General features: G+C 34.0%; 2 protein-coding genes across 2 annotated transcripts; one reads left to right on the forward strand and one right to left on the reverse strand.

The window, feature by feature from the left end:
* Positions 1–9,990: 9,990 nt before the first annotated feature.
* On the forward strand, positions 9,991–16,568 carry ankrd1b (ankyrin repeat domain 1b (cardiac muscle)). The gene is made up of 9 exons (XM_056469492.1): positions 9,991–10,091; positions 11,618–11,764; positions 11,848–11,934; positions 12,025–12,132; positions 12,212–12,310; positions 14,546–14,644; positions 14,721–14,819; positions 14,888–14,986; positions 16,040–16,568. Exons 1-9 carry the CDS (start codon positions 10,065–10,067, stop codon positions 16,124–16,126), a joined length of 852 nt encoding a protein of 283 aa, XP_056325467.1. The 5' UTR covers positions 9,991–10,064; the 3' UTR covers positions 16,127–16,568.
* rpp30 (ribonuclease P/MRP 30 subunit) lies at positions 14,847–22,711 on the reverse strand. The gene is given in 12 exon segments (XM_056469493.1): positions 14,847–16,804; positions 16,907–16,986; positions 17,087–17,124; positions 17,223–17,252; positions 17,336–17,433; positions 17,436–17,451; positions 20,848–20,937; positions 21,197–21,265; positions 21,582–21,647; positions 21,722–21,778; positions 21,877–21,932; positions 22,504–22,711. Coding segments are annotated over 12 exon segments (795 nt in total). The 5' UTR covers positions 22,586–22,711; the 3' UTR covers positions 14,847–16,691.
* Positions 22,712–22,922: the final 211 nt, after the last annotated feature.

Raw genomic sequence — 22,922 nt, forward strand, 5'->3', positions numbered from 1 at the left:
TATTTGCTGTATGGCTTTGGTATTGACTGTGAAGCATCCTGTAGAAAATATTTTATTTGTTCTATTGAAATAATATTTAAAAGATAATATTTTTATTATTATTTATGCTGAGGATTCTGTCATATATTTTTTTAATCTGAACTGTGTGCTGCCCTTGATGAATACAGATCTATCTGCAATTATTTTATAAAATGTGAAAATTTTAGTTAAAAACAGTTAGATTATGAATGTCTGAGAGTAACTAAAAATGAGTGTGTGAAAGTAGGGAAGTGTGTGAGAGGTTAAATAAAAGAAAATTACTGAATTGATTAGACCTATATTAGAATTTTGGTTTCATACATCTTCACATTCAAGTGGGATGCAGAACCACCCCATCACAATAAAAAAAAATGTGACAGGGTGGTATGTGAAGGGGTGGTAAATTGCATCCAAAAAATTGCAAATCTCCCATGTGGTCAAATTCCTCGCCTGCCATACATTCATTCAATCTGAAATTTGCATTTCTTTGCTTTAAAAATGTAAAAAAAAAATAAAATAAATAAGTTTACCCTATCTATTTTGCATGACGGGGTGGTTGGGTTCACTTGACGGACCCTGTCTAACAAGAAAAAGCAACAACAAAAGAAATGTAAAATAATTTCTGTACTTTCCTGCTTTTTTTTCTTGGAGGGTGCAGGGCCCATAGGATGTCAGTTCTATTTTTGTGATGTCATTAAAAGCAAAAGTACATAATTTATAGATGAAACAAGTTAGTGTGACGGGGTGTTAAGTCAAACTTAGGGACACACACAAATCATGAAATATTTCCAAAAAATATCAAATGTATAAAATAAATATATCTTATGCAAATAGAAACAGACAAATAAACCTCAAAACAATACGAGTTTGGGAGAAAAAAATATTTATTTGATGATATTTTAGGTGCAAATGCAATGTTAGTCAGCACGGACATGTGAAATTTGTTATGTAATTATGAAAAAAGTATTTTAAAAAGGATGTTACTCTTTAATAATAATAATTTATAATATATTATGTTAGCAAGAACCCTTTAATTAATACTTTAAGCTTTGGAAACACATTGTAGGACATTGTTGTGCCTCATGCAGCTCATCAAAGGTTACGGACACAAATGGCACCCGTTTCAAAGAATGACTCTGTTATGGGACTTGTCCTATCATGTCAGTTTGCATTAAAAACATAAGAGTGGTGTGATGTGTAGATTTTATTTCCCATAACCTCTTAAATAAATATCAGATTAAAAAAGCTGTTTTTTTTACTGCTGATTATTGTAATAAAGTATTTTTGTTATATGTGAAAGAAATATTTCTTTACAGCCCATATATTCCCCAAACTACTAAGCCCTATTTTTTTCTGAACCAAATTCTCAATGGAATAAAATATTCTATTCTCTATAACCCCTTAAACTAGTTCAGGCAGATAAAAAGCTCTGAAAGCATTCTTACTTTTTAAAATGCATCTTTTAACTGATGCATTTGTGTTGCAAAATAGTAAACATGAGCAGCAAATGTTTAACACAACTAAATCAGTTTTCATCATTTACACACTATTCAAATTGGCTCACATTGTTTCTAATGATGTGATTGATCAAGCTGTGCAAAATATGAAACTATTCTTTAACATGAGTTAAAATATGCAAATGCTGTACATGTACATAATGTAGATAATAGAGAGGGGGAAGAGTGTGGGTGGCGTGTTGAACAAGGTCCTCATGCTTAGCCCAGCATGCATTAAGAATCACAAGTCTCTCATTGAGAATTTGCAGTTGCATGACGTTTTATTTATAGTTTTATTTGACATTTTGGGTTTTTACAAATTGGTCTACTGTATTTTACAGTATGTATATTATAGAATATGGAATACAACATTGCACTAGTGTATGTATGCATATATAATAATAAAGGATATTTAGTAGGTTGTAAATGTTCTTTAATAACATTTCTATAATCATCCCAGTTACTGTATTTTTAACTGTAGTAGTGCTGTGATTTATTATTTTACAAATTCTGCATTTTTTTACAGCAGACTATTTGAATGTGTGTGTAAATTATGGGAATTTAAATGTAAAATTTTGTTTTGTAAACTATTAACTTCTTAAGCATTAAACAAATTAACTGCTTGTAGTGTTGTGTAAAATAATAACCCCCTACTACTTCACAAAACAAAAATATAATTCACACTTTAGCTTCAAAGTCAACATTTATTTAATACAAATATAAACTTTTACATCTTTTATATTATTTTATTATTTCTAAATTAGAATAAAACAGCCTTCATGGCCCCATGTTTTAAGCATGACTGCATAACCCATAACAGTTCCAAAAAACAAAGTTGATAAAACCTCAATTTTTGGTAGTTTTAAATGTTTTGTTGCAAATGTATTCCATCTTGCAGACCCGCACACAGTGATGGTTATACAAATGACCAAATGTGTTTATTTTACTATATCGAGTTAGTTTTATTTATCACTTTAATCTAGGACATTTCTGGCTTCTGAAAAAATGGGGTGTAGTTAAGATGCTTTCCCTCAGTTAAGATGCAAGCTGAGAAGCATGCAATAATGCCCACACCCCGCTTATAACCTTACTCCTCACAGAGACATCTCTAGCTCCATTAAGTGCATTGTGTCTGAGATTTTATGTCTGAGACTACATGTCTCAGCTTGTGTATGAAAGTCTGCATCCAGATACTATTGAAAAAGTCTATTATTTATTTATTTATTTTAATTTTTTTGATTTAGCTGTTAGCTATCTATCAATGTATGCACAATGCAAATCAGAGATGAGAATATAAAACACGGTTAATTTGTTAATGGCCACAAAAATGTGAAATTATCACTTTTTTATTTATTGTTGAATGCTCCTGGTATTTCTATTGTTGGTATACAACCCCAGATCAGAAAAAGTTGGAAAAGTATGTAAAACGCAAATTTTAAAAAAAGAAAGTAGTGATTTCCAAATTTTCTTTGACTTGTATTTCATTGCAGACACAATATGAACACAACATATTTCATGTTTTGTATGGTCTTCATTTTATTTGTAAATTTACACCATTTCCTATCATTCAGACCTGCAACACATTCCAAAAAAGTTATGACAGGAGCATTTTAAGGCTAGTAATCAGTTAAATTGGTTAAATAATGATGAGATTTGAAACAGGTGAGGTGATTCTAATTATAATTTATAAAGCAGCATCCAAGAAAGGTCTAGTCCTGTAGGAGCAAAGATGGGCACAGGATCGTCAGATTGCCAACAAATACATGAGAAAATTACTAAAATGTTTAAAAACAATGTTCCTCAAAGAAAGATATAGGAAGACATTTGGATATTTCACCTTCAACAGTGCATAACACAATTAAACGATTTAAGGAAACTGGAGGACTTTTAGTGCGTAAATGACAAGGGTACAAGCCGAACAACCATGATCTTCAATCCTTCAGGCGGCACTGTATCATGAATCGTCATTCATCTATAAGCGATATCACCACATGGGCTCATCATTACTTCGGCAAACCTTTGTCAAGTACCACAATATGTAGTTACATACACAAATCCCAGTGAAAAGTGTACTGTGCCAAAAGGAAGCCCTATGTTAACACAGTCCAGAAGCGCTGTAAGCTTCTCTGGGCTCTAAGGCATCTGAGATGAACCACAGTGGAAACGTGTACAGTGATTAGATGGATTAGTATTTTAGGTATTTTGGGGGGGGGAAATGGACCCTGTGTGCTCCGAACCAAAGAAGAAAAAGATCATCCAGATCAACCAGTTACAAGCCTGAAATCCAAGGTCTCTCATGATATGGGGTTGTGTCAGTGCCCTTGGCACCTTGGTAACTCGCACTTCTGTGATGGCATCATTAATGCTGAAAAGTACATAGAGATTTTGGAGTACAATATGCTGCCTTCTTTTCCAGGGATCCCATGCATATTTCAACAAGACCATGCAAAAACCATTCTGCACACATTACAATGTCCTGGCTGTGGAGGAAGAGGATACAGGTGCTTGACTGGCCTACCTGCAGTTCAGACCTGTCTCTAATAGAGAATATGTGGTGCATTTTGAAGCACAAAATGCAACAACGAGAACCCTGCACTGTTGCCAAACTTTCCCAAAACATGTTTGCAGGTAGAATAGAACACAATTACACCTGAAACACTTGACCACTTGGTGTCTTCAGTCCCTAAATGTCTTTTGAGTCTTGTAAAAAGGAATGTGTTGCAAGAACCAAAATTGTAATATGTTTATTTTGAAAAAGAAAAAAAAAAAAACAATAAAATCACAAGGAACACTATAATAATTGTTGGATTGTCTGTAATGAAATACAAGTCAAAATAAATTTAGAAATCACTACTTTATCTTTATTTGGGTTTTCCATAATGTCCTGACTTTTTCTGAAACCCACATACATACATCATTGCATGTTACAGAAAATCCCAGCTTCTTATGGACAATCATATTAATATTGCCTGTGAACAAGCATGTGAATTGTGGCTTTGTAAACACACACACACACACACACACACGCACACACGCACACGCGTTCACGCACACACACACACACACACACACACACACACACACACACACACACACACACACACACACACAAGTGATCACTTTATTTACTTGGAAATATACAAAAACATCTTTGACATTTCAAGAAAAAGTCCAGTCTCATCATTTACACTCTCCCTGAAGTGGTTCCAAACTTTTACATTTTTTTTTTTTTTGTGAGTGTGTTTATTTTTATTTAATTTTTTTTATAATACTTCAAACAATAATAATACTATGGAAGCTACCCGTTTGCAGCACTTTAAAATATCTTTCTTGATCAACAGAAAGAAAAAAACTTGAACAGTTTTGGAACAAATAAAGTGTGAGTAAAATGTGACAGAAATGTAATACTTGGTTGAACTATCCCTGTCCTTTTTTTTTTTAAGCTAAGTATATCATTAAGTTTCATTAGATCAAAGTATCTATTAAGGTGATGAAAACCTGCCTTGGATGTCTCTGATATACTATGTAAAAACATGTCAGCACAAGGTTCATATTACATATTCTGTATTAATATCACTTACAGTGAACATCGTGGTGACAAGTTCAACACACGTGCTGTTTTGTAGATAAATCAGTCGGAGATTGACAACTCAGAACATTGAGTACTGTTTAGAAGAACACTGCAAAATGATTTAAAAAGAGGTTAATTTTTATGGACATACAGACAAAAATAATGATTAAAACATTTTTAAAAGACAAAAAAATAAATAAATATACAGTTGAAGTCAGATTTATTAGCCCCTCGGAATCATTAGCCCCCTGTTTATTTTTTCCCCCAATTTCTGTTTAACGAAGTGAAGATTTCAACACATAATAGTTTTAATAACTCTTTTCTAATAACAGATTTATTGTATCTTTGCTATGATGAAAGTAAATAATATTTTACTAGATATTTTTTAAGACCAGCTTAAAGTGACATTTAAAGGCTTAACTAGGTTAACTAGGTTAACTGGGCAGGATAGGGTAATTAGGCAAGTTATGTATAACGATGGTTTGTTCCGTAGACTATCGAAAAAATATATAGCTTAAAGGGGCTAATAATTTTGACCCCAAAATGTTTTTTATTTTTTTATTGACACTGTTTTTATTCTAGCTGAAATAAAACAAATAAGACTTTCTCCAGAAGAAAAAAATATTATCAGACATACTGTGAAAATCTCCTTGCTCTGTTAAACATAATTTGGGAAATATTTAAAAAAGAGAATAAAAAATCAAAGGGGGGGCTGATAATTCTTACTTCAACTGTATATATATATATATATATATATATATATATATATATATATATATATATATATATATATATATATAATAAATGACATCAGTTCACAATTTAGGAAGATATGCTTATATTTTTCTTATTTAGGCACTGATCATTTCAAGTGGCCTTTTTCCTTAAGTTAAAAAAGCAGTTTACAGCATTGACTCGACTGTCAGACCTGAGGTCATTAAAGTGCAGGTATAGAGGCCACATGGTCCAGAAATGGTTGATGGGTATTTAGGCAATGTGTTGAGTTACATATCATCTTTTACAAGCATTTTCATAACACTCTGAGGACAGATAAAAAGACTAGATGCAAGCTTCACTTTACGTATCAGATATCCTACTGACCTATGCCCTAAATGCATCAACAAAATATTACAAAAAAAAGTAATTCTTATTAATTAGCTACATTTAGCACATGTCTACAGAAGACAGTTAAGATAAATGTATTAATGAGTATTTTATCAAGCTAGTTTATAGTTTCCAGAATGGATTACTTCAGACTCATGTTGACATCAAGTCTTATTTTATGTGCTTTCACAGTTTCTCAGTGAATAGAGGTAATGTATTTTGGTGCGTTTAAACAAAACTGATTTATTAAACAGATATATTTATTAAAATAATATTTTATTCACCAAACATATTAAGAAATTGAAAAACGCAAAAAAATTACAACCAACTAAATTTCAACAATATTTTTCACATTTTTTGCTTCTTTTGATTTTCCTTCTTTTTTTTAAATTTGCATTTAATATTTTCTATAACATATATATTTGGCTGTACTGGTTTTTGGACCATTATTGTAAGTTATTTTGTTAGATAAGCTCCAGATTTGGCTTCAGTACTGACTAATCTAATGTATATGCACAAATATAATATTGTATAGCTTTCTATTAAAAATATGAATTTAAAAGATAAATTTGTGAAGGGTGTATTTATATATGCTGAGCATTGTAAGCTATTGTGATACTTTTTAATTAGATAATTGAAACCATTTTTTCCCATAATTCACAGCCTTTTAAGGGTGATGTTTGCATGGTTTTAAATTAAAAGAATTTTATTCTATTATTTAACTAATTACAGGTAAGAGATGTTAATGTTACATTATAGCTGAGTTTAAATAATGTATTTATTATATTTAAGTGAAATTATTATTATTTATTTTTGTAATTTTAAAGTCAATGTTTTATTTTAAGTATGGTTAACTACGTTATATTCGGTTTGTTAATTTATTTATTAATATTTTACCCATTCAGAGTAATACAGCTCGTACTAGAAAATTGTTTAAATGCAGTTTTATTTCATTAATGCATACAATAGAAATACACAAAGTGGATAGATGTAAATGCTTTGATTGGAGACCCTATTTAATGTCACAGATGAATGTTTAAAGTAAAGTTAAAGGGGCTAAATGTGAGAATTTTCAAAGTTTTTTTAAAGTCAACAGCTTTTAATAAAATGTAAAAAATTAGCTTTACTGCTTAATTATACAAATGTGTTTAAATAAGTAGGATCAGATGCTTTCTTTACTGATTTTTTTTCCAACATTGTCATTTTGTTGTGATTATTTTGTTATTAAAATCCAGAAATTGCTGAGACTATTTTAGTATGGTAATGTACTTCCAACTAAAAGTGAATATTACATAGGCGGTGTGGCTTTCTTTTTGCATATAATTACCTCATAGCAAATTAACGGTAAGAGGGGAGTGGTTAAAAAGACAGTTGCTGAAGCTGTCCAATAGAGAAGGACCGCCCCTCCAAACGTGAAAGCAAATGATCAGACTTAGATTTTTTCAATGGATTAACATGACTTCACATAAAGAATAACAATGTGCACAAGCAAAACAAACATTGCAAATGTTGACTTTAAATAACATATATTTTAAAGTACAGGGCTAAATGCTTGGTTCGGATTGGCCAATAAACATTTTAAAGTTCGCAAAGTCTGCAATAGTTTTTTTTTCATAATATGACGCAGTTGCTAGAGATATGGAATGTTAAATGAGAAAACAGTGGGCAAAGGCTTTTTTTCTACTGCGAGCTGATTTAATGTAGTTAAATAGGCATTTTAGGGTGGCGCGGTGGCGCAGTGGGTAGCGCTGTCGCCTCACAGCAACAAGGTCGCAGGTTCGAGCCTCAACTGGATCAAGTCCTCAACAAGTCCAAAAACATGCGGTATACGTGAATTGGGTAAGCTAAATTAGCCATAGTGTATGGGTGTTTCCCAGTGATGGGTTGCAGCTGGAAGCGCACACACTGCGTAAAACATATTCTGGATAGTTAGCGGTTCATTCCGCTGTGGCGACCCCTGATTAATAAAGGAACTAAGTCGAAAAGAAAATGAATGAAGTAGGCATTTTATTCAGAAATATCAGGAAAAGTGCTTCGGCAGGGGTTTTGCAACCTAAGAGACACCTTGTCTTCACCATTTCTGTTTGATGTCATAGCACTGTCAAAACTCACAGTTAGAGGGGCGTGATTATGTTAACCACGATCAATACCTAAGACAGAATTAAACTGAAAACAAACAGGGAGTGCATCTTCAGATTTTAATCAAATATTTCAAGAGCAAACTATTTTATTTAATTTTTTATTTGCTTAATGACATGATGAATTGTTCACCACAAAACTAATGTGAACAAAATCAGTATGTTAGTTTTGATTTCATGTGTACTTTAAGGTGTGCAGTTATTTTCAGGAACATGCACAGTTCCAGGCATTTGACCACATTACAGTTCCATATTATTATATCTTGAACAATTTCAGTTATTTCACAGCCTACAACTGTCAAAAACAATTGAAACAAAACAGAACACTTCGAATGAGATGTATAAGAAACCAGTACTATACACACAGAAGCTGTTTGAGTCTGACACATGTCTTGAAATACAACATCTGACATCTGTTTTTATACCTTTTGATAATCTTATACTATAAGCAGAACAACTGACTCCAATATTTTGAGTTATTAGAAAATAATGGACATTATCAATGTATCAATTCTTCCTTACATATTTAAATGTGACTCCTGACAAGACAAAATGTGCAGGTTTCTTATTATACTGGAAAATGTGGTTTTAGTTAACTTTAACAGCCTAAAAAATACTGTAAAATATTTTTGTGGACTCCATATATGCAAATACAGCCTACACTAAAGGAAATATATAAAACTGTTAGAATACTTAATAAAGTATGAGTGAGTGACATTATGTTTCATAGGTCATTTGCCTTCCATTTTGAAACCACATCCTCACCCTGTCAAAGAAGTTCTCCTCGTGTGAGATTGCGGTTGATGTATGTGCCTTTGCTGAAGTCCATGGCCTTTTTTGTTTACATAAGCAGCATTTCTGAATTTCACCCAGATTATTGTCTTGGCCTCTTGATTTTTGTTCATTCTTAAGCTTAAATGAATAAATATAGCATCTGAGTGCTTAGACTCCGATATTTATTTCTCTTCAGTTCTGATATTCTAAATATTAACAATCTTGTTAAAAGATACCACATATGGCCACCCACAGTGCTTAAGAAAGCTTTGAAAACAGCACTCAATTAGACACGATAGAATTCCGACCAATATTCATTTTAATAGCTGAATTCTTCGCACCCTTACTGTGTAATTTTGCAGGTTTATATGCCCAGGACATGTGGACGGCTAGTAAAATGGCAGCTGTCATGCAAGACAACCGCTCATGTGACTCATTACTCCAAGTGATTCATGGGTGGTTCAATCAAAAATAGTCACAGGGTGCGACAATTTAACCTGCTCTCGTAACAGAAGTAATGCTAGTGATGAAACCCAAGAGGAAAATAGCCTCGTAAACTAAGACAACTCCCCTAATATATGAGACAGTCAAAGCTGATTATGATGTTGTATGTCTCCATATAACTTCATAAACATGTCCTGTCACCTTTGTGTGTGAAATGGAGCTGTGTTCTGTGTCTTTAGATCTGCGCTCAGCTGTAAGTCATCCTGGGATGTATAAGGGGCTCTGTGGCGGCACTTCTAGTTCCTTTTAGGTTTCATTTCCATTCCTTTAAATGTCTCCCAAAGCCATTTTTTTAAACCTTCAGCCCCCTCCAAAATGACATCACAGTGACGTGGGACACTTCAGATGTTGGAGTCCAATGAAAAACAGAAGCTTGGTCTTTAACTGTCACCACCACATATATAAGTGATGCTTCATCAGAAGCGTTCATTTTGACACGAGGAATTTTCAAGAAAAATCATGGGAATCCTGCAGGTCGAGGAGCTGGTAGGCACCTTTAAATGTTATGGATTTATGAATTCAATTCATTATTATGATTTAATTAATTAGGATTTGTACTAGTTTCATTTTTAATGCTTATTGCTTGAGATTTTACTTTTTAGTTGTGTATCTCTTGGACTAGCATTATGTTCTGTTAGCCTATTCAATATTTTTCTACAAAAGAAAAAAAACAGGTCCATATATAATTTGAAATACTTGAATACAAAATCCTCACGCTACTTCCAACTGTTTGAGAAGCTGATAATACCTCTTAATTATTATACTTTTATTTCCTTCTATCAGTACAAACAGTCACTGGTCAAAAGGTAAACATTCTGATGGAAGCTGGGAATTTAATAATCATTTACTCCATTTCAAACCTGTATCACTTCGTTTTGTGGGCATTTTGATAACTATCTTTTTACTGTAGGGGTCAAAATTATCAATTTATTTGTCTTTTATGCCAAATATAATTAGAATACTAAGTAAAGATCATGTTCCATGAAGACATTAAGTACATTTCCTGTAAATATGTCAAAAGTAAATATTTGTTTAGTAACGTGCACGGTAACACTTTACAATAACAGTACATGAATAATAATTTGTTAATATGTAAACTAAACATTACTTTATTATGAATTAATGATGAGTTAATGCATGCAGTAATTGTGAACTAACTTTAACTACGACATGAGTCATGAGTTCATGTGTAAATAACAGCTACTTTAATTACTTGTTAGTACATGATTGTTTGTTAATTAATGTATTAATTACCATATTAGTTTATACTTAATTTACCATCATGAACTCATGATATGTTAATTTAGAATTATATCATGACTTTACTTGGAGGGGCACATCATCAATGCCATTAACTACTCATGAACACCTTATGCACATCCGTCTAGCGCGTTTACACTGAATGACAACAGAAAAGTGTTCTGTCAACATCAACATGAACAGTTTAAACACAGGAGTTTATTAGTAGTTAAGGATGAGTTAATGATGATGTGCCCCTCCAAGTAAATTCATGACATACTTATACATGAGTTCACGTTGGTTACACTTAGCTTAAACTTAAATGTTAATTAATACATTAACAACATGTACTAAGAAGTTATTAAGGTATAGCTGCTATTTACACATGAACTCATGTGACGCATGTTGTAGTTAAAGTTAGTTCATGAACTCATCATTAATTCATAATAATGTTTAGTTTATATATTAATACATCATTATTCATGTACTGTTGTAAAGTGTTACCATAGGCAACGCTAACTTCATCTGGACAACTTTAAAAGTTATTTTCTCAGTATTTAGAATGTTTTGCAGCCGCACATTTTCAAATAGTTGAATACTAGCTTAATTATTTACCATTCATGTGATGTACACATCTCATTTCCAAAAAATTTACCCTTATGACTGGCTTTGTGTTTCAGTGTGAATCATGACAAAGACAGAATTTTCACATTCAAATAATGATTTGTTTGGTCTGCGATATGTTTTGCATTTTTACATTACCATTATTTTAGGTTGCGGACATCACAGGTGGAAACACAGATCAGGACACCACTGTACAGAAACGTCCATCTGAAGAATGCAAGAGCTCTGCTGACCATCATCTGAAACCCTACAACAATCTCAAGTGTGACGGCGAAGCCATTCTCAGTGGCCTTAATGTAAGATTTAAGCATGAATTTGCATTTTTCACAGAGCATAACATGATTAATAGTTAAAGATGAAGAAATGTCTGATTTTGCAGATTGACAACAGCACTAATGACCTCCAGATCGTAAAAAACAGTCTGCAGACAGAAGTCTACAAAAAACAGCCTAAACAAGAGCTAGTGGTAAACAACAATCATTGAGTTTTAGAATGATCATTATTAATCAGATATCTCAACAACCCCCTTAAGTAATCATATCTCATTACCTCGCAGAATGATTTTGTGGATGAAGATGACTTCCTGAAGGCAGCGTTGGATAACAAATTGCCAATGATCAAAAGTTACCTCGCCAGAGGTGCAGACCCAAATGCATGTGATAATGTGAGTGTTTTACCAAACACACTTAATGAAATTCCCTTGACAGCACTTAAATCTAAAGAACTAAATGCGTTTCCTCTAGTTCAACCGTACAGCTCTACACAGAGCTTGCTCACAAGGAAATGTGGAAATTGTGAACGCACTTCTGGAGGCTGGTGCTTCAATAGGAAATAAAGACAAGGTATTGTATAATGTTTACTTCATATGTTTTTCTGATAGATTAACTTATTAATGCTAACTTTTTAAATTAGTGCAAATATTAATAAGAGTATTTTTTGTAAATCCAAGTTTGAAATATGCTCTTTACTATTTTAAAGAAAGGTGTCGATTTAATTTAAAACTATGAGTTAAGGAATGACACTTGTTTACATTATTTAGTTCTGTTAAAAATATCATGAATTATTAATTGACAAAGATCATCTTGAAACATATTTATTTTTATAATCAGGGTCAGGAGTCTTCACTGTGATCTTATGTTTTTTTTTTTCTTTTTTTTTATTTTTTTTTTTTGCAAAAGAAACTATATTTTACCAACCTGTCTATTTCAACAAGCTGGTTATATTAAACATGCTGTACATTTTCAAGCATCAAAAACAAAAACAAAACAAAAAAAACAAGCCATGTGTTTTTGTTTTTAGCATTTACAATAGACAGCCATTAAAAAGTCAATGAAACAAAGCCCCTCCAAAAATATATATCATTCACTGACATCAACCAAGCAAACAAATAATGTTGTTAACATTTTTATATATCCTTTGGTTCTTTTTATTGAACCCAAATCATGTTCTGTAATCTTTCTTTGTATTTTTTAGTAAGCAAATCAAACCTCTCAGAAAACTGCAGTGAGAAATGAAAAAAAAAAGAAAAAAAAAAGAGAGAAATGAATAAAAGGGAATGCTAAAACAATAATGTTCTCCTAATGTTCTCCAAGGGAAAACTGTATTTAATTCCTTACATTTATATAGCGCTTTTCACTTTTCTGGACACTCAAATTGCTTTACGCATTTTTGGGGAGGAATCTCCCATCCACCACCAGTGTGCAGCATCCAGCTAGATGATGTGACGCCAGACTGCACACCAGCTAATTGGTGGAGAGGAGACAGAGTGATGAAGCCAGTTAAGATATGGGGATGGTTAGGAGGCCATGACGGACAGAGGCCAGCAGTCAAATTTGGCCAGGATGCTGGGGTTAAACCCCTACTCTTTTTCAAAGGACATTCTGGGATTTTTAACGACCACAGAGAGTCAGGACCGGTTTAACATCTCATCCAAAAGACTGTACTCACTGAACAGTGTAGAGTCCCCATCAATAAACTGGGGCATTAAGACCCACACAGAACACAATTGAGCACCCCCTGCTGGTCTCACTAACACCACTTCCCAGCAGTAACCTAGCTTTCCCATGTAGTCTTCCAACCAGGTACTGACCAGGCACAGCCCTGCTTAGCTTCAGTGGGCGACCAGGTAAGGCCTCGTTTACATAAATATGGTTTTGTTTTAAAACGCATAAGTTTGCTACGGTTATGCCTTCCGGATCACTACCCTGAAGTTTTTCAGCGCCGAAAATGGAGCGTTTTAAAAATGCAGAAGATGCCGTTTCATTTCAAAACACTGCTGCATTAATGAATTAAATATCACGTTTAACAAAAATAGTGAGATTAGATCCATCGGTAGATTCTTGATGAACCGTCTGACGTGCATTGCTCCCACCTGGGGTTCTATGCTCAACGCACCCGCTGACTGCCTGGAGCTCAGACGCACGCATATCCTGCAGGACATGCCATGGTGTGTGCGGTCACATGATGTGTGTTTTCAGCAGTGTAGTGTGGATGGAAATCTGTTCAGAAACGCTAGATGAACCGCCAGTGCGGACACGGATCAATTTCCTTCTAAAACACCGTTTTAATACTAAAACTTGTTATGGTAAATGGGGCCTAAGAGTTGCAGAGAGCTAGCTGCCTGAGAAAGACAACTTAAAACAAAAATGAACAAAAAAAATTTTTCAATCAAAAAAACAACACTTTAAATAAGCCAAAACAACATAATTCATATTTTTTAAACAACTTAATTGTTTTATGTAAAATATACTTACATTTGTAAAAACTAAGTTAACTTGATTTCTTCATGTTGTCCCACAAATCGATTGCGTTGAACCCAGCATTTTATAGTCTTTCATAAATGTGCACTGGACAATGACTCATGACTTATATACAAAAAATTGTTTATTAATTTCTTATCAGTTGTTTCAAACATTCTACCTTAACTGCTTTAATATGTAACAGACACTAAATAGGATATCTTCACACCTATGCATTTGTCATTCATTTTAAAAAGCAGCATGCAAATTCCTTGCATGCAATCACTCTTTAGGTTAACACCGATGAACTATCTCACTGTCATGATTGTGTGTAACTAGCTTCAAGCAACTGAAGTCCACTGGGCTTGTCGTGGAGGTAGTTTGCCTGTGCTAGAGGCACTACTTAATCACGGGGCAAAGCTGGATGCCAGAGACAAGGTAACAAGTAGTTATTTGACAGGCAATCATGTTTAAAAATGTATCTGGTGAAGTTTGACACACTGGCCATCCTCAGCTTCGCAGCACTGCACTTCATGTGGCGGTCAAGACAGGACACTACGAATGTGCTGAACATCTCATCCACTGTGGCGCAGATGTCAACGCAAAAGACATAGTAAGAAATGAGGAATGAACACAGTGAACCTTTTTAATCCTCCTTTAATAAACCTTGTTTTACATCAGGAGGGTGACACGCCATTGCACGACGCAGTCAGCCTGAATCGGTTCAAACTCATCCAGCTTCTTTTACTGCATGGAGGAGACTTACAAATCAAGAACTTTGTAAGTATTTTTAAAATTTTATTATACAATCCTGTTGCTGATGATTCAGTATACAGATACTAATAAAAGGTAACCATTTTCACAGGGTGTAGCCATTAAATTCTCAGCTGTCATGCCTAAATGTATTTCACTAGAGATTTTTGCTTAAACTGTAGACAGTGCCATCTTCTGGTACATATGTAAATAGATTTTTTGCAAGTAGGGGGAAAAAAGCTATTCAGAATTTCCTTTTAGCACACTATAAGAAAATTCCAGATTTTCACGTTACTGTAATTTTTCACAGTAAATTACATTAGCATCATTTTACAGGATTTAACTGTAAATATTCACAGTAATATGTTATTTCACAATAAAATTCTGAATACAATCAAATTAACATGATTACAGCAATTTACTACAAAAAGGGCTATATCTTTTAAATGTTAGTTATATAAATTCAAACTCTTTATTTCATTCAACATAGTCAATAATACAAATTAACTTTTATGCTAGTATTGGCACTTTTTGATATTTAGAAATAACAATGTTATTGCAGCCCCAAAAACAATTTGGTTACATCCTCAAAAATAACTCGTACTGTTTTGAAATGACATGAATGTCATAGAAAATTGTAATTTTTGGGTGCACTGCATCTTTATTTAATTTTATAAGGTTAATGTGGAAATATGAAATAAATTAATGAACATAACTTCAGGGTAAATGTCCGAATGACTAGCCGAGGAAAGCCTGCTTCACAGTAAAATATAGTTAATTCTACAAGATAATACTGTGGAATCACAGTAATGGACTTTACTATCTAAGATGAAGTTACAATATATGGCTGTAATTTCACAGTAATTTAAATGTAACAAAATCACAGTAACTTACTGTGAACTACCTCAAAGTAATTTGTTGTGAATTTACATACAGTATTTTACTGTGAAAGTAATGCAATTTGAGCCAGCAATTTACTGTGAATATGAGGTCAAATTTTTTGTAGTGCAGAAAAAGCAATTTTAGCAAAGGTTCAGGACTATTGCTTGGTCACGCTTATCAATATTTTGTATTCTCCAGGAGGGAAAGTCACCAATGGACAATGTGTGCGAGTGGCAGAATGGAGCTAAAACAATCTTTGACAACTTTCAAGACAATAAAAAATAAAAGCAGCACATGACCACCTGGACAACTCTGGGCTTAATATCATCCAAATAAACTATTATGAGATATTATGAGCCTGCATATTAAAATGTAATATGTAAAGATATATTATTGAGGGTTGCATTACAAAAAGGAAAGTTATAAGAATGTTTTGAGAGTTTTGGCAAAGCACTTCGAGTTTTTTATTATTATATCATAGAGTAGACAGAAAGGTATGAGAAGCCTAATTAAATATAGTCTTCTTTTTTGACATGGCAATACAAATGAAACTGCTGAAATTAAATCATGAATGATGGTGGGATTTGATATTCCAAAACTTAATTACAGAATGTACTTTTTGTGGATGACTTCTGTACAGAATGTGAATTAAGGAATTTTGTAATATTTATATGTAAATTTTGCTTGCAATTCTATTAAAGCTTAACTAATAAAATTATTTTTATCACATCTGTATCATCTTTCAATTTTTCAAGTGATTTGCAAGACTTTGAGAAGTAACAGAGTTATACACTATGATATATTTGAAAAAATAAACAGGATTTAGTAAAAACTCTAGCTGAAATGCTATTTAGGCTAGTTCAATTCTGGCTTTTTTAGATGCCGGAGTGTCCTCTTCTTCCTTCTGGAGAATTAGTGGTTTCTTCATGGTGTGAATAACACCAGATGCAGTTGCTCTCGTTTCTGTAATAGAGGAATCGCCTATTAACAAATCTAATAATGTTACAAATTTAAGCCTTTACTGAAAAAAAAAGCAGAGTGAGGTTTATAATTTTAATCATTTACCTCCATGGAGCAAGACAGATCGACAGTTAGTTGACACAGCAGCTTTGGCGTCCCCCTCTGACAGGCTGAAAACAAGCCCCCTGCAGTCTCAATGAAGGAACATTCCAACACGGATACAGTGTCTTACAAGTCCCACTGCATATTTAGATAACTTAACCATACACTTGTTAAAAAGGATACAAATTGGCAATGTCATATGGGCCCCTCAGTTCAAGTTGCTGAAGAAACAAAACATATACCAAGCATACAACATTATAAATATATAATACAACAATGTTATAAATGATTCACAAATTAAAGCATAAAGAAATTTTACCCTTTCTGCTCCGCTGGACACTATGACATTCTGTGTGTGGGGGAAAAATTCCAATATCAGCATAATACATTATTATATATTATAGGTGTTTATGTTTAAAAAGGAGAACATACTTTTCCTTTGCAAATTTCCATTAGGCAGATAGCATTGGCAATGGTGTATCTCCTCGTAATGGAGTCTCTGATGGCTGCTGCATAACAAGTCTCAAAGAAATCCCCCTGTCAATAGCCTACAGAGAACATGACAGCAGTGACGTGACACAAACTGAAGTTAATGAACTGTCAAAATTTAAATTTTCTGCACTCAAAAAAATAGCACTTTGGTTGAACATGACTTAATTGTTGACAGTGGTTCCCAAATGACTACACCACATTATCTTAACCATGACTATGCTTACATGGACATCAGTAAACAAATTATTTGCCTTAATCTGAATAAGACAATAATATGATTCAGGTGTTTACATGATTTGCTATTTAATGTTCCTTTCATAATCCTGATTTTCATGTTATAACACAGTCCAATTAAAGTCATTGCGTCACCATGCTATTCACGTTTCCTCTGAAGTTTCATGTAATTTTAGGTGTTTCATCTCTTATTTTTTGACTTCAACTGCAGTCCGGCAGTTTCACTTTTTATTCAGGAACACTTCATTCATGCCTCCGTGACAAACTGAGATATTGGATGCGCGTATGAAGTCAGGACTGGTGGAAGATTGTTGTTTTAATGGAATGATACAGCACGCCAAATAGTAAGAAAATAAAAAAAAATTCTGCATTGCGGGTGTCTGTGGTCCTTTACTGACTCAGTAGGTGCAGAGAATAGTCTCAAACAGCCATGTGTGCATGGAATATCCTGTTGCAGATCACGGCAAAAAGTCCTACATGACGGTAATAGTTTGATTAAGGTGTTTTCATGTCTGTACTGTAATTCAATAATGCAACTAAAATGAGCATACTCCACATCTCAATTCAATTTGTTTAGTTCGATTATGACTTTAGACAAATTAAGGTAATTGAAAAATCACCATTTACGTGGTCGATTATTAATACTCTGATTAAAAGTCTAATTATTGGTGTCACTCAATGTATGATTTTGAACCAACTCAAAATAGTTGTGTTCATTTAACATGAACAGATGATGTTGACTAAACATGATTTAAATATTTCTATTAAACTTGAATAATTTTTTTTGTTGAACTGACCAAAATAGTCATGTTAAATGAACACAAATATTTTAAGGTGGTTCAACATCATACAGTGCTGTTAAGATAATGTGGTGTAATCACGTGAAGCCACAGTTCACGATTAAAAGTCATGTTCAACTAAAGTGGTATTTCTTTTTGAGTGGCATGGTATTATTCACTGACTACTCTAACTACAGTAATATACCAAATACTGGTTTATCTGCCCAAAAATGCTAAAGGTGATGATACACAGGGCAATCCTTAGAGAAGTGTTGCTGAGCGATGTTGCTTGGCTACTTTGCCATCAAGAATGGGCAACAAAATTGTATCTGGATCCGTTAAATCAGTTGTCTGCAATATTTTGAAATCCTCCAATCAGAAGTGAATCATGTTAGCACTTTTGAGCTGTCAGAACAACTCAAACAAAATGGCAGCCACTCAGTGGCAATGGAGGTAGGAAAAGAAGAGTGACCCAAAAGCCCTTTCTGATAAGATATCAGTTTAAGCCGAAACAGTGTTTTTATGTAATTTAATGGTTGCAATGCCAACAGTTGCCCAACTTTAAGAGGCAGTAAGAGATTTAGCCTCCTTGCATACTTTTGTGTAGGTCTAATGTTTTGTTGTGTTTGCTTTGTACCTTGTCATGCGTTCATTACATTAACTTTTCTTTTTATTTGAAAATAGAAAACAATTTGGTGTGGCTGGTTTTGGATTTATTCTAAGTGACTTTGCTGCATCTCCTGTTCTACAGTCCCTCACATACATAGCAAGTTTAATATAAACTTAAAGGGCACCTAGTTTACCCCTTTTTTAAGGTTTAATATTAATAGTATGGTTCTTCTGAGTGTGCCGGTTTAGGTTCAGTTCGAAACACAATTCAGATTTTTTTTTATAATGCGTTTATAATGTGTCATTTTGGGAGCGTGTACACAGGTCGCTGTTTTAGGGGTGTGTTGCTTCACATGAAAATTAGTTTCGACTTCCCGCCCAACTTAACACGGGGGCGGAGCTAAGAGCTACCCTGCTTTGTGTTTGGCAACAAATAGGCAGACAGAGAGAAGCAACATGAGTGAGAGGACCAGCATTCAGCCGTTCATGTAAGACTTGGACACAGATTAAGCAGTGACCACAAAATCATTTGTGTCTTTGTATAGTTTTACAGCCAACTGTGTGCTAGTTTAAAAGTTCAGAGCTTGTACACCGAGACTATTAACCACGCACACTGAATTAACTTTGACTGAGGCTATAACTAAAAGGCGTCCAGAGTTGTGGCTGGGCGCTGTGTACAGCCGCCGACTTGCGGCGCTGGTGTGTGTACCCTGATAGATATCCATGTTTAGAATTCTAAAATGCATGGTGCTGCGCGTCGCCGAGTGACACTTCTGGTGTGCGACCTTAAGGCAAGTTCGTTATTTCCAATGGAGGGATGTGCACATGCTGAAAATGGCGGATGTGAAACAACAAACTGATGATATGGTAATGCGCGGCTGTCAATCAATATTGGTGGGTGCGGGGACCGCACTCCTACGTCAAGTTGCGGTCGATCTCAAAACCGCTCCAATTGGTCCACCGTTTTTATGTTGTTAAATTGAAAAAAAGGACTGGGTGTGTTTATATCACCCCAATATGAAGGTCTATACACTACACCTACACATCTGTCGGTTTAAACAGCTTGAAAAGTAGATTTTTCACCAAAGGTGCCCTTTAAAGAAATGTAATAAGGGAGGAAAATGAACATTATAGTAATCTCACTAGAAAATATTGTGGTTAAACAAACACTGTCTGGGGCTGCTCATGCAAGTCTGGCTGATGTAGAATGTGATCTAAGGAACATGCAAATGTTGAGGGCATGCTAATGAACACCCCTGTTAGTCACACAACAGTCTGTATTGTGTTCTGATAGCCCTGTTTTCAACCAGGGTATTACATTTGTGGAATTTACACAGGAATGTTGAAAAAATGTGTCTGAGGCTCACAGTACGGCCATTTCCATGTACTCAAATCATATTAATCGACAATGTCTAGGTATACCAAGAGTTCTTTATAGGACACCTTCAAGGCATCTTTCATTCAGATGCTGAACTTGAAGAGTTCCTTCATCACAGGTAAGCTAAACTACCCAGTCTTGGGTTGTTTACAACCCTAAGTTTTTGTTGTTTACAAAGTTGACCACCTAGTGTCTTTAGCAAATGCTGTTTTGAATGCTTTGAAAAAGTGAATAAATTTGCAAAGCTGTTAATTAATTGTTTCAAAGCTTCGTTTATCCCATCTCTACTTTACCAGCCCTTAAATCATATCATCAGCATAACAATGTGAAATGGTGCTTTTAACATAAGGGGCATTCAAAAAAATGTTATTTAAATATACACTTTATGAAATTCGGCAAGGTGATAGGATCATCCATACAGGTACAGATACGGATAAAATGCAATAACTCACCCCATTAACTGGAGCCCTTTTAAAATGGAAGGGCTGTTTTTCAGTCACTGCAATGCAGATAATGTCAACATCAAAAGTCATGCAGGCTGCCTGGCTCAGATGAGGGAAAACACAAAGAAAATTTAATACCACAATGAATGGTTGTATGAAAAAATGTCAAGCTAACTCTAATTCTTTTGGACTGCTGATAAACATTTTTACATGACTCATTACATAATAAAACATTTTTAAATAACTTGGATTTGAGTAAAATGGTAAGGCATATAAGACGTCTTGTGGGTGAGTAACTCATTTTCATTTTTGGGTGAACTAAACCACTAAAACAATTTAGAATTGCAATTTCACTTACATGAAAGAGTTTTTCTGTTTTGGGGTATACCGCCACAAGGTCAAATTTTTTGTATTCATTAGTAGGTCTCTGAGGAAAAAAAACACATCAAAATTCTCACCATATAGTACTGTTGTATATACTACAACAGGGATCACCAACCCTGTTCCTGGTGATCTACCTTTCTGCAGATTTCAGTTGCAACCCTGACCAAACACACCTGTCTGTAATTATCAAGTGCTGCTTCAGGTCCTAATTAATTGGTTCAGGTGTGTTTGATCAGGGTTGGAGCTGAATTCTGCAGGAAGGTAGCTCTCCAGGAACAGGGTTGGTGACCCCTGTACTACAATATAATGTGTATAATAGTTTAGCACAAATTACATTAGTTTATTAAATATAAACTTACAAAATGAGATGCATCAGATGCAACAATTGTCAATCGATTCAGCACTTTGATTGGAGAAGATTTGCCCTATAAAAGAAAAAAATGAATTAAAAATACATATCAGTGTTAATTATCTTTGAACATACGTTGAAGCTAATTACCTGGACAACTGGAAATTTATCAAATAAGTCTGAAATGCTCTGTGGGTTAGGAATTTCCTGTAAAACAAGAAAATAAGAGCATCGTCATCATCATCATCAAAAAAAATAATAATAATTGATAGTGTATAGTTTAGTTTAACTCCTCTATATCGTACCTGTTTCTTCTGTAGTGGCTCAACTATATAGTTTATTGCAACTGTTGAGTAGCCAACTGAAAAATTGAGTAAAAAGTATAAGGTAATTACGGGTTTCTCTAAAAGTACAGCATAATCTATGCATTTCTTAGCCTAGCTAACCAAAGCTGGCTATTACCATTACGTACTGGTTATCCTGTTATGAGCAGTAGACAGCTGGTAAATAATAATAATAATCAGCTAATTATGAAAAGTTGAATAAAGTTTTCAATGACGTTAACTTTTGATACAAGAATCAACTTAAAGGGGAATTACTAATGAACACCGCATGAACAAAAAATAACGTTTGATAGCTTACTTACGTGAACACTCTAACGTCAGTGCATACAGCTTTGTTATTACGCCGTATTTTAGATATTGTCGGAGCTGGGAATTTCAGCAATGAAATGTCTCACCTTCATAGTGACGTTTTCTTCAGTTTGACAGATTATCCGTTTAATGTAGTTAATGTAATTTGCTTGTGTCTGTAATATATCCGACATCCTACTTCAAGGTACTGTTCAAACGGTGTTCTATACGTTATTTCTAAGTCATGTTAGGGGGAAAACAATTTCAAATTGTCTGGATCGCAGCTGTACTGCTACTTACGGTGAGCAGCTGTCTCTATGATGTGCTTCAGTCTGTTTTTATCACTACTATTGATGATGTTTAAATCCATAAACACAGACATCTTTCTCCTATTGATGGGAAAAGTGTTCACTAGTAAGTTGCTGTTTACTTTTAATCACAAAAGCATACACCGTTTTAACTAATGTACTGAGCAGACATCTATGGTACTGAGAGCCACATGCTAAAATAAATTCTTCTTCTTTTGGATTTTTATGAGTGATAGTAAGCAAATGATAGGTGCATTCCCGCCACCTACTGGACTGGAGTGAGGACCATTGATGAAATAGAAAATACTAAATCACAAAACAAAAACAAAATCCTGTTAAACAGATCGATTATTTAAAAAATATGTCATTTAACCACAAAAAAATTTCCACAAAAAAAGATATCTCAAACAC

Source organism: Danio aesculapii, chromosome 12 (genome assembly GCF_903798145.1).
Source record: "Danio aesculapii chromosome 12, fDanAes4.1, whole genome shotgun sequence".
NCBI classification, from domain to species: Eukaryota; Metazoa; Chordata; class Actinopteri; order Cypriniformes; family Danionidae; genus Danio; species Danio aesculapii.

Bases quoted from the DNA above. Each gene is read 5' to 3' on its own strand.
- ankrd1b (XM_056469492.1), top strand. From the start codon at position 10,065: ATGGGAATCCTGCAGGTCGAGGAGCTG. The intron at 10,092-11,617 runs GTAGGCACCTTT...CCATTATTTTAG, and splicing joins TCCTGCAGGTCGAGGAGCTG to GTTGCGGACATCACAGGTGG. The intron at 11,765-11,847 runs GTAAGATTTAAG...CTGATTTTGCAG, and splicing joins CCATTCTCAGTGGCCTTAAT to ATTGACAACAGCACTAATGA.